Source organism: Mesoplodon bidens (assembly GCF_964165515.1).
Source record: "Mesoplodon bidens genome assembly, chromosome: 2".
Classification (NCBI taxonomy): domain Eukaryota; kingdom Metazoa; phylum Chordata; class Mammalia; order Artiodactyla; family Ziphiidae; genus Mesoplodon; species Mesoplodon bidens.
Window position 1 is genome coordinate 20,612,900 of NC_138177.1, and position 12,578 is coordinate 20,625,477.

Genomic DNA, 12,578 nt, shown 5'->3' on the forward strand with positions numbered 1-12,578 from the left:
AAGGCAGTATTCTACTAAAACTGGCTTTCACATAGTTGCCAAATATAACAAGAGCCCTGTAATGAGGATATTTTAGGAGTTAGTGATAAGATAGCCTTTTTTTTTCTTTTTGTGCATTTGATCTGCATGTCAGTCTCCTTTAATGATCGGAAAGAGATCTGCTTCTCCCTTTCAGACTTGTAGCTAGTAAAAGACAGTGTATGTTTCTCAAGAGGACAAACTTAATATGTCTTAGTGCTATAGATAAATGGGATAATCTTCTATAGAGGTTTACTTTGTAAGAAACTAAGCTTGCTGTGTAATTAGTATGAATTTTATTTTCTCCCCAAATACTTGAAAATCCATTTGTTGAAAAACCTACTATAGCCCATGATATCAATAAATACTTGCCTTTTGTTGTAGTGGTCATGCATTTCAGAAATGTTTTTTTTTTTTTTACTTATTAATTTTCATGGCTTTTTTTTTGTTTGTGTGGTTCTTTTTGCCTGTGTTGGGTCTTCATTGCGGTGTGCGGGCTTCTCATTGACGTGGCTTCTCTTGTTGCGGAGCATGGACGGCTTTCAGTAGTTGCCACGCATGGGCTCAGTAGTTGCCGCGCATGGGCTCTAGGGCGCACAGGCTTCAGTAGTTGCGGTGCGCGGGCTTAGTTGCTCTGCGGCATGTGGGATCTTCCCGGGCCAGGGATGAAACCCGTGTCCCCTGCAGTGGCAGGCGGATTCTTAACCACCGTGCCACCAGGGAAGTCCCCTCATGGCTTTTGTTTATTGGTTTAAGAAAGACTTCCAAGTACTGGTTTATGAGTGATACTGTGAAATGTGCAGATAAATTCTTGTTAGAGGTTATTTGGAATTGTTTCTAACCAGCCTTGATTTACATAGTTTTAATCACATAATATACAATAATTTTCTCTTATGCAGATCTTCTAGCTACTTCAGGAATCTCACTTTATGTGCCCTGTGTTTAAAATTAAGCTGAATGTTGAAAGAAAACTTCAGTGGTTTTAGAAAAGTTGCCCTTACAACATTCTGTACTTAATTTTTATTGGAATAATAATCTCTGTAATCATAATAGCAACATGCATCTCTTGTGGTTATATCTACCTATCTTTATATTTCCTCTCACTACTAAGAAGTCTCTCATTTATATTTCTTCTACAGAATTTTGATTGATATTCATTTCTTTTGCCCATTTAATATAGGTTGGGCATACTTTTGGATATTTTCCAAAGGATTTAATCCGTGTAGTCCATGAATATACTCAAGAAGAGCTACAGGTTCCAACAGATGTAAGTTGTGGGTTTTTTGTTGTTATTTGTTCTCAATTCTAAATTGGTTTATAACTTCATCAGTTACATTCAATTAAGTATTTTTGCAAGTCTTTGAATGTGTTTTGATCAAAAAAAAAGTTAACATCTGTGTGTCAGATTTTAATTTATTAGACACCTTTAAAGAAAGAAAGGAAAGAAGGAAGAAAGAAAGAAAAGTTTGAAAAGAATTTACGGGAGACTTTATATCATAAACTGATAGTTATACGTTGAAGCAGGTGTTCTTATACAAGGCTATGTATACTTACTCAGGATTTTTCTTTGCTATTTTATGTGAGGAAAAAAGGACGAAGAATTCAATATCTTTGTATTTAGTTATTAAGTTTAAGAGGTAAATACTTTTTTTACAAGTAAGATGAGAAGGTGTCTCACTTTGAAAACTACTTATTGAATAGCTTTTAGACATTTTAAGTATATAGAGATCAGGTTAAATTAATCAAACCCCAAATTATACTGGGTTTTCTTACTGACTGTAATGATTTAAGGGATTAGAGTTATGTGACAGATTTTGGAAAAGGGAACCTGAGCATTTCAGATGAGGTCCAGCCTCAAATCTACAAGGTCCTGACTGCACAGTCTATAAAGCATTCATCCAGGGTGCACCAACTTAAAATAGCTTTGTGATGACAAGGATTTTGTGCTCTGGGATCCTCATTCCAGCTGATTATTTTCTGGAGTTTTAAAATTTATAAGAATTGATACCCACCTTCAAACAGAAATCTTTGAATAACTCTTTGGTGTTGCTGCAAGAGCATGTGAGCTGCTGGCCTGGGGCACTTCTCAGCTGAGCTCGGCAGAATGGGTGAAGTCATAGAGCCACTGCTGTTCTTGAAATTTCCTTGTCTTTTCGAGGGACATGAAATCAGCCCGATTGCCTGTTAGGCTTCACTGCTAATGAAGATGCTGCTGGGAGGGAAATACGCATGAGACCGCAGCTCACTGGTCACAGAGACCTCACTTGTTGGGGATTCCGCCTTCTCACTGTACCTCTCACTCCATGCTTCCCTCAACATTACGAAATGGCTTAGAAACGCACGCGACGGGAAGAGGAATCATGCATCCTTACCACACTTGTCAGGTCTCTCCAGAGTATTATGAGAGTTTGGTTAGGAGAAGGAAATTATCTTTGTTGGTTTTTTAACTTTTCCTTCTGTTTGTGACCCATTTTATGTCCATTTGTTTACTAGCAGAGGAAAGGAAGAATATAGACTTACAGGTAGGCTAAAAGCAGATCTTATTGACAGCTAATCAGAACCCTGATTTAGAGTAGAATGTATCCCTCACTGAATCGTGTTTTCAAGCTGTACTTGTGGTGAGAGTTAAGTGGGGAGCCCCGTGACACCATTCTCTGTTCCTTAACATTTTTACTTCCTCTGCACCTGTATTTCAGTAAGATGCTTCTCAAGCTGAGTTATCTTTCCCAGTCCAAGGAAAAAATGAGCCAGAAATCTGTTGTAGACTTAGAGCCTGTCAGCTAGGAGATTCTCCCTGTTTCCAGCTGGGTAAGCAGAGAAGCACAGCCTAGAGGAGAGGATGATGGAGACGCTGGGTGGTCTTCAAGCTTCCCCTGGACAAATTGGTATGAGGTAAATTCCCAGAACAGCAGGCATAGGTATTGGACGTTGGGGGACCCAATAAATGATACCCTACCTTTCCCTACTTGTGCTTAGAACAAATCAAGAAACCCAGCAGTCAGGTGGATGGAGACCAAAATGTCACCATTACTTACTGGTAAAGCTTTTTGGAGAACATGGCTCAAGTGTGTGGAAATTAACAGGCTTTTGAACATTGCAGTCTAAAATAAGACAGACTTACCCAGCCACAGGCAGAGCTAGCCAAGTGGGGGTCTCCCCCAAGGGGGGCTGTCCCTGTAAAACTGACAGCATGGAAGAGAGAGGGTGTGTGTTCCTTCCATCCAATCTCAAGCAGAAAACAGGGATGGTGTAGAACAAACCCACCAGCCACATGAATCATTCCTCCCCTGGGGAAAAGAGAATGAAGGGAAGCCAGGAGGAGCATTGCTCAGGTCAAAGTCCTTCCTCATGGAAGCAGGAAGCCAGGGAAAAGCAGGTTCCATCCTCCTATCTCCTGACTCCCCAAGGTTGGCGCAAAAGCCCCTCTAAAGCCAAACATGAATTTGAGATCATCTCTGTCATTAGCCTGGGTAAGCGTTTGCTCTTGTGACACTCGGTTAGTGACACACTAATGTTTTTCTTTCCCTTGCAGGAGACCGATTTTGTTTGTTTTGATGGGGGAAGAGATGATTTTGATAATTATAACGTAGAAGAACTTCTAGGATTTTTGGAATTGTACGATTCTGCCACTGGAGATTCCGCGGAAGTTAAAGAAGAAACTTCTCAGCATGTGGAAGAACCTCCTGAAGCGTCTAAGGGAAGTGACCCTGAACCTGAGCCAGCAGAACCCAACTCAGAGGAAAGTGAAAGTATATTATCAGAAAACACTATGGAACTCAGGGAAAGACATGAGGCTCAGAAGAGCCACCCCCATGTAAATAGTCAAACGGGTCATGCTCAGGGAGAGCGATCTTCATTTGAACCTTTTGGAGAAATGCTGCAAGATAAGTTAAAAGTGCCAGAAAGTGAAAACAACAAAACCAGCAATAGTTCTCAGGTCTCGAGTGAACAGGAGAAGATTGATGCTTATAAACTTTTGAAAACAGAAATGACTCTGGACTTGAAAACCAAATTTGGCTCAACTGCCGACGCACTTGTATCAGATGATGAGACAACCAGACTTGTTACTTCGTTAGAGGATGACTTTGACGAGGAATTGGATGCTGAGTATTACACAGTGGGGAAGGAAGAAGAGGAAAGTAAAGAAAACTTTGATGAGCTGCCGTTACTAACCTTTATAGGTGGAGAAGACACGAAAGCTCCAGCGAACTCTGGAGTTGAGAAGCATTCAACAGAGAAAGAGCAGAATTCACATGAAGAGCATAAAGTTGAGGAAACTCAGACCCCTGGCGTCAAAAATGGTGGTAAAAATATACTAACAACCTGGGAAGATACCATCTTCTCTGATGTCACAGAAGGTAAAGAAAACACAGGTACGGATTTACAGAGTACTGAATCAAAGGAAGGAGAGGAAGGGGATGATGCATTAGTCCTGGACGGCAAACTGGGGAAACCACAACCAGCAGTAGATCGTATTGACCCTGAAAAGGCAGCAGACGGGCTTTGGAATGTAGAAGTCCCTAAAACAAATAATGACAAAGACCCAGAAGTGGACACAGAACTTCACATCAAAGGAAAAGGGAGGAAGGTTGAGGAACCCAAGAGGGACCTGGTGCAGGATGAGGTAGGATTAGAAGATGAGATGCGAGAAGGCATGACTCTGCGTGGTTCTCCTCAAAGCGGCCACCTCCGCTCTTCGCCAGCTGCTGAAAAGGGTACAGAAACATTAAAACCAGCCTTTGCTAATCAAGAGAATGACCTAAAAGGAGCAGCCGTTCATATCACAAAAGAAATGCTCCATGAAGAAAAGCCTGGAGGGCAGAGTTTGGAAGGTGCCTCAGAGAAGGAATCGGTCCCTAAAGCGGCAGGGAATCAAAGGGACGAAGGAAAGATTAAACAGGAGTCCATGGCTGTGGCACCACTCTTGGGCGGTCATCAGCCTAATGCTTCCAAAGAGAGTACGCAGGAAGTAGATGGTTTGGTAAACAGACCCAAACCACACGTGCTTTCGGGGGAGCATCCAGGTGAGGAACTTATAAAGGAATGGCTTCTTAAACCTCAAAATCAGACTAGAGCCTCCTCCCCAGGTGAAATTGGTTTGCCAAGAAAACCGGAAGAAGAGGGTCCCATCCCGGGAAGAAATCTTTCCTGGCAGCAAGGAGATGTGGCTGCCGCAGCTAACAAGCAAGCAAGGGAGAAGAGAGGGCTCTCTGAGGAAGAGGTCACAGCGGACACCTCAGATGAGGGGCACAAGCCACTGCCGGCCACGCAGGAGGTCGGAAAAACGGGCCAAGCTGATAGCACAGAAGGACCAGGTTTCCACACTGAAAAGCCAGAAGCCGAAGATGACGATTACAGCCCCGAAGAACTACTGGAGGATGAAAATGCTCTAAGTGCAAAACGGTCTAAAGAAAAAAGCCGTGAGATTCAGGTCAAGAGGTTAGATGTTGACCTTCAAGTCCCTGAAAAAGCTGTTTTAGGCGCCGTTAAGACTGATCCTGAAACTGAAGAAAACAAAGAAGAAACTAGTAATATGTTGGAAAATGAAAGAAAAAAGGAGACTGCAGGTAAAGGGGTAGACAGTCTAGGCAGGGACCCAGGTAGTCTGATGGTGGAAAAAGAAGAAAGCTCTCATGTGGATCAGAAAGCACGGAGACCCTCTGAAGGAACTGGCTTTCCTGGCAAGAAAGAAAATCAGACTCCAGAGTTCAGTGAAGCGTCTCAGAATAAAGATCCTGATTCTCTTAAAGAAGACAACCTTGAGGAACACCTGAAGACCTCAGGGCTCGCAGAGAAGCCTGGGATAGAACTCTCGAAAGAGGATGAGGAGGATGTACAGAAACTCGTGGATGCAGGCAGCCAGGGGTCTGCTTCTGAGGACCATGATGATGATGACCCATTCCCCTGGGCTCCCCATACACCCATACAGCCTGAGCACAGTGTCCCCATGGAGGACTTGCCCATAATCAGCAGTTTCTTTAAAGATCAACAGACTCTGGAGCGGTTCCAGAAGTACTTTGACGTCCATAAGCTGGAAGCCATGTTCCAGGAAATGTCATCCAAGCTGAAGGCGGCACAGCGGGAGAGCCTGCCTTATAATGTGGAGAAAGTCCTGGATAAGGTCTTCCGTGCTTGGGAGTCACACATTCTGAGCGAGGCAGAGAAGATGCTCGATGCTCGTGTGATGGAAAATAGAGACCTGGGGATGAAGGACAGTAACATGTTTGAAGAGGCTGCGGTACTAGATGATGTGCAAGACCTGATCTATTTTGTCAGGTACAAACACTCCACGGTGGAGGAGACTGCGCCCCTGGCAGCGGCACAGCCTGCAGAGGAAGGCTGGGGTGGACCAGCGGAAGGTGAGGTGCCCACCTATGGCCTTGTAGGGTTGGGCTTGAGAAACGGGTGTGGGGACCAGGGGACTGCTGAAGCACCTCGTGCCGTGCTTGTAAAACTCCGTCCACAGGTCCCAGCGTGCCCAGAGGTCAGGGGCAGCACGGGGACGCCCACACAGCCCTTCCCGCCTTCTTTCTTGGAGGCTGGAGCGTGGATAAGGATTTCTTGCCCTGCTTTGCCCTTAGACAGTGAGACTGGTAGCATTCTCAAAAAGAAACATCATAAAAAGAGAAAGATACAAACAAGAAACTGATGCACAAAGTAGACCTGTTCACAGCCTACAAGTTCCATGAAAGGGCTTTTTTGAACACATAGAATAACTGCTGTCTGGCCAGGGATTGACTGGCGTAACTTTTAACTCGATGCCTTGCCTGAGCTTCTTCATTCCCTCCAGCTTTCATCTTTGATGGGTGCCATGTTCTTTCTTGCCTCTTTAGGGCAGTCACTTAGGTAGGTAAATTCTCCCAGGCCCGCGGGGTTCTCGCATGCAGATTAATCAAGGATCAAACCAGGATGCAGAGCCTTCCAACACAGCACTTGGCGGAGAAGCCGTTGAGGAAATAGTGATTGAACTGACCCTGAGCCAACATCCTAGATAAGCTGATTCCTAGCTCCGTACTGTTTTCTCTGTCCCCACGCTTTTCAAATGGAGGCATTTGAACTGAGGGTATACGGCAGACTAACAGGGGGACGTAAAGCCACAGAAAAAATGTATCTTCCCAGAATGCCAATTTGGAGACGGGAACATTTTTACTTTTAATCAAAGCAGCTATATTTTGGATTAGAATGCAGAACTCAAATGAATTTTCGGGGTAAACTATGAGGTTTCAAAGAAATTCACCTTTGCTGTGGGTCACATTGGGCTATGCTCTGAGCCTCTTAGGGACAGAAATGAGTTCACTCCTTCTGACTCTTGGAGGTACTTTGAAAATATTTGAAAGGCACTTCAGCGAGCTGCCTTTGTATGTAATGCCCTCCTCTGGGCTAGCTCTCTGAAACAAGCATGCTTGTGTATGAAGGGGGCCTGTTATTTCTGGGTAGAATAGACGTCTCCTATTTCTGCGCTTGACTGGAATTCCCTTTTGCACATTTATCTATGTGGGCATGTGTTGGTTTGCTAAGAGAAGTCAGGCTTATTGAAGTCCCTACCATAAATATATTTATTTATGAAATACTTCGGGATGAGGGTTTTTTTTTGTTTTGTTGTGTTTGTGTGTTTTGCCACGTGGCTTGTGTAACCTTAGTTCCCAGACCAGGGATTGAACCTGGGCCTTGGCAGTGAAAGCACAGTAGTCCTAACCACTGGACCACCAGGGAATTCCCGGGATGAGGGTTTGTCAATTTCATTGTGTAGCTTAGGCATCTGTGAAGTGAAAGGAAAGCAACTGAAGCTCTTTTTTTCCTTGCCCAGTTGTGCCCCCACGGGATGCCAGCACACTGAAGGCAGGGGTGAGGGGCCCTGGAGATGTGTGGTGAGGGGCTGCTGGAGGGGGGCTGTCTTCGAGCTTTGCCAGTATAGTGCGTTCTTCACCCCTATAGACATACAACCACTGCTGGAGGAGAATATTCCACAGGAGAACACAGAAGTTCTTATAATGCAGATTCCTGAAGAGCCCAGCCACTTGGATCAACCCGTGACCAGTGACATGGGTACATCAGAAGTGTCCCAGGAGCCAAATACTGAGACAGCTGGAGACCCAGGTAACGCTCGCTAATTTTTCTCTACAAAGTAGAAGCCTAAGAAGCCCTCCTAGGAGATCTGTCGCTAAAAGTAGGAAATAGAGGGGAGAATAACACAGGTGTGAATGTGTAAAAAGTAGGAAATCCCAGAACTAACAGAGAAAAGCAGGAGTCAAGACAGGTGGAGATCAATCATATGAAGCAGGTCAGAGACCATAACTAACCTACCAAACAGTGCTTGGCTAGCATTAGCTTATGCAAGTAACTTAAATCTAAAATACTATTCTTAAAAAGCCTTATGCTCAAAAACAGTAGTTTTCTGCCAGACCAACAGCTGCAGAAACTCTGGGGGTGGAGACCGGCCATCTGTTTAACAAGCCATCCAGGGAATTCTGATCTGTTACAAGTTAAAGTTAGAGAACCATTGCTCTGAAACTCACAAATTCTGTCTTCCCTCCGTCTGCCCCTCCCCTCCAATAGAGTATATTGTAGCTTAGTTGTTTTGTTAATTTGCTACCTGGACATAGAAGTTTTTTTTTTAAAACAGTGAGGGGATATTTATGTCTAGATATCCTTATACTATAAGATGAGAGGAAACAGTACAGAATTTTTGCAGTCATAAGGGCCCAGTGTAGACAGACCCCTGTGAATAGTACTTAATCACTGAGCACAGTAAACATACAGTGGGAGAGCAACTCATTTCATTTGGATTGAGAAAGTTGTTTTAAAAATAAAGTTTTAAAGAATGCAACCCAAGTAATAGTATCAACAGCTTTCTAATTTTTGTGTAGCTCACTCATTTTACCAATAAATCAGAACAGCTGATTGTGTTATTTTGTCTATCCAATATGGCAATATGAATCATTACCATCTTACGTTTTTAGAGGTCATGGTCTCTAACCATAGGTAAAGCATGACCCTGTGATACCACAGGCCCAGCAGCACTGGGCTGCCCACCTGACTTACCCCCCCTTTAAAATATAGGAGAGGGGGCTTCCCTGGTGGCGCAGTGGTTGAGAGTCCGCCTGCCGATGCAGGGGACATGGATTCGTGCCCCGGTCCGGGAAGATCCCACATGCTGCGGAGCGGCTGGGCCCGTGAGCCATGGCCGCTGAGCCTGCGCGTCCGGAGCCTGTGCTCCACAACGGGAGAGGCCACAACAGTGAGAGGCCCACGTACCACAAAAAAAAAATATATATATATAGATAGATATATATAGATATATAGATATAGATATAGATATAGGAGAGGTCACAGCAGGAAGAGGAATTCAGCTAATTTGAGAAGAAATGGCATATTAGAGGTCTCCTATGTTCCAGAGGATATTGCATTCATGTATAATACTCTCTACTTCTAAACTCTTGTAACTCAAAAAGGTTCTGCTTGTTGAGAACGAGTCATATACCAGTAAGACTTATTACTCTCTCGCTTAAAAACAGTCAGGGTTAGGAAAGATTTTGCTTGCAGAATTAAAAACAGAGGTTTTGCCTTGTCCTTTAAGTTCCAGCAGAAAATGGCATCAACTACCTTTAGAGGCTGACCTTCCCAAATGTTCCTGCATGCGTCTCAGGTGTTGAGGTGCTGACCTGATTGGGCAAACCTCACCAGTGGTCAGATTCGTAGGTCAAGAGCAACGGAATCTCAGGGCTGGAAGAGATCTGAGTGGCAGCTAGTCCAGCTTCTCACTAATTGCTTCTTGGACTCCTAGCTGTTTATAAGAAGTACCCCAGACCCAAATAACTCATCCTGAAATCTCCTCCCTACCACCCCCTCATGTGGAGATCCTTTCAGGAAGAGCTGGAATTCGAGCTTTTTCACAGAGCTACAAGCTAGGCCCCCACCTTGTAAGCAGTTCCCTTTCATCTCTCTTGGTGTTTACCATATTCCCTTTTGTGTAGCTGTCATTCATCCATTCAGTAAGCAGTTACTGAGTGCCTGCCAGGTGCCAGATGCTGGTGCTGAGTATGGGTGCAAGTCTGCAAACTAACACTCTTTTTTTTTTTTTAATTTTCAGTTTTGTTTATTTACATATTCTCTCACGTAAAAGGAAACAGAAATCCATCAGTTTTCATTTATTTATTGTTATTATTTTTTTTTATGTCTGCATTGGGTCTTTGTTGCTGCACCGGGGCTTTCTCTAGTTGTGGCGAGCAGGGGCTACTCCTTGTAGTGGTGCGCGGGCTTCTCATTGCAGTGGCTTCTCTTGTTGCAGAGCACAGGCTCTAGGCGCACAGCCTTCAGTAGTTGTGGCACGTGGGCTTCAGTAGTTGTGGCACACGGGCTTAGTTGCTCCGCGGCATGCAGGATCTTCCCGGACCAGGGCTCGAACCCGTGTCCCCTGCACTGGCAGGCGGATTCTTAACCACTGCACCACAAGGGAAGCCCCCATCAGTTTTTAACCTACTCAGAATTACAGTTTTTCAGATTTAAAAAAGATCATCCATTTGTATAGATTGACTAACACTCTTTTCTTACTCGTCGTTTGCCTGAAGTTTCTAATACAGTGCTTCACCAGCACTAAATAAGTGTTTGTTAAATGTGACAGTGTGTATATGGGAAAAGCATAAAATTCTGGTTTTCTCAGTCCCCGTGAGTCTCTATTGTTCAGATAGCAGTTGCATTGCCAGGGATGTGATGGAGGGACTGCTGGTGGGTAGAGTGGGTTGGAGATGATGTTCATTTATAATAGAGGATGTGATGGCTCTGATGGGGGTTCTGAAGTTTTTTTATATAATTGTCTCCAGGAGAAGCACATATCCAGGCAGAGTGACTGATATTTAGTGGGCACTCAATAAATATTTTAAATGAAGAGAAACAAATCTTATTCTGAAGGATAAATAAAGTATTAGCTTTCTCCCTCAATTTTAGGGATAATTACAACAGAAGTCACTCCTATTGATGCTGTTGATGCAAAAAAGCAACTAGAAACAAATGCTGAAGAACCATCAAGTGTCACACCTTTGGAAAATGCAGTTCTTTTCATACATTCATTCGTGTTTTATTTAACTAAGACGGTAAGTCTGGCATACAATTTCTTCAAATAGAATGTTGATCATTACAGTTTTCAAGTTGATTTTAAGCATGAGATGAAGAACTTAAAATGTCTTTATGAAAATTACTCCTGAGCCTTTGAAGGTAGTCTCTGAAACGAGCCGCAGGTGTGTGATGTTGGTTGGTGGGTTCTTAGCTCAGTTCAGCGCTTGAGAAGGATGTGCTGCCTGCCAGCACTAGACGTACGCACACCTGTAAAACGTGGTTCTTCCCTCGAGGACCTTTCAGTCTAGCAGGGAGATAAGGACGCTGACTTGAAACGCTGTATGATATGGGAAGGAAGAGAAGTATTTACCTGATGGTGGAATAATATGTTGAATAAATTAATTCACTGAGGTGGGAGGACAGTCAGAGAAGGTCAGAAGTTAGCCGCGACATGTTTTGAGCAGGGTTGAAGGACCCGTGTGAGTTTGATGTGTAGTTTGTTGTTGAATAGGACTGGGGGAGATGCACTCACATGGAGGAAGGCATGTTTGAAGAGTTGGGACATGAAGAAAAGGTTACTTGGGGAAGCCAGGGAAGCGTTAGTCGGTGTTATCCAAGTATAGAGTTAGAGGGTCATGGTCTTTTGGAGGGAGATGGGCACACATAAAGGAAGTTGTGTGTCATGATAAGTGATGTTAGGGTTGGAGATCCTTTGAAGGCTTTAAGGAGGAAAGAAGTATGGTCATATTTGTTCTTAGAGTCACTTATGGCAGAATATTTATTCAGATTTATCTGTCTGAGTCCTGATCCAAATGAGACATTCGATCTGTCCAGAAGCTTAAGCTTTTTAGGACTTAGCGCCCCCTTGTGGTATTTGTTGAAATTCGACGTTCTTGGTAAATATGGGAATGAGCAAGCTTTCCGAATTTGGAGACAAAGTCGCTCTTGGAGCTATAGAGAAAGTATTGTCAACAACAAAAATATTTTTCCTTTAGGTTCTGTTATTTCAAGACTTTTGTTGGGAAAGGGGTTATTTTTTGTTATTTCAAACGCAGGGGCTTTGAGTGAGGATGGTCCAGTTTCAAATCCCAGGTTTATCATTTAGAAGCCTGGGCAGATTACTAAGTTTAAACCTCAGCTTCCTCATCTTTAAAAGGCAGATAATGCCTACCCCAGTTGTTGTAAGAATTAAATGAATTGATAATGTCAAGTGTCTTGTGTAGTGCCTGGCATTTTATAGGATCTCATCCCCTGCCTACTTCTCATTTGGATGGTCAGAGTGCAGTGTAAAGACATTGAATACCTGGGGAATTCAGGAGAAAGGCCACCAGGATGGGAAAGATGGAGGAAAACCAAACCATTTTTCAGTTTTCTCCATGGTTGTGGTAGTGGCAGCCACCCCGGTGATGGTGTGCATGACTTGTACAGTTAGAATAATGAAATTTTCAGTGATTAAGGCAGTCTTAGAATTCAAATTTGGCTATCAGCATGAATCATCATCACCTCTA

The 12,578-nt window shown here is 43.6% G+C and overlaps 1 protein-coding gene across 7 annotated transcripts in view; it reads left to right on the forward strand.

Annotated features, from left to right (window-relative positions):
* MIA3 (MIA SH3 domain ER export factor 3) overlaps positions 1–12,578 on the forward strand; it is a 74,800-nt gene that overhangs the window by 26,490 nt on the left and 35,732 nt on the right. For all 7 annotated transcript variants that reach the window (XM_081225433.1, XM_081225427.1, XM_081225428.1 and 4 more), the window contains exons 3-6: positions 1,199–1,285; positions 3,551–6,377; positions 7,954–8,115; positions 10,963–11,108. In XM_081225433.1, coding sequence (XP_081081559.1) covers positions 1,199–1,285; positions 3,551–6,377; positions 7,954–8,115; positions 10,963–11,108 — 3,222 coding nt within the window. The remainder of the gene's footprint in view (positions 1–1,198; positions 1,286–3,550; positions 6,378–7,953; positions 8,116–10,962; positions 11,109–12,578) is intronic.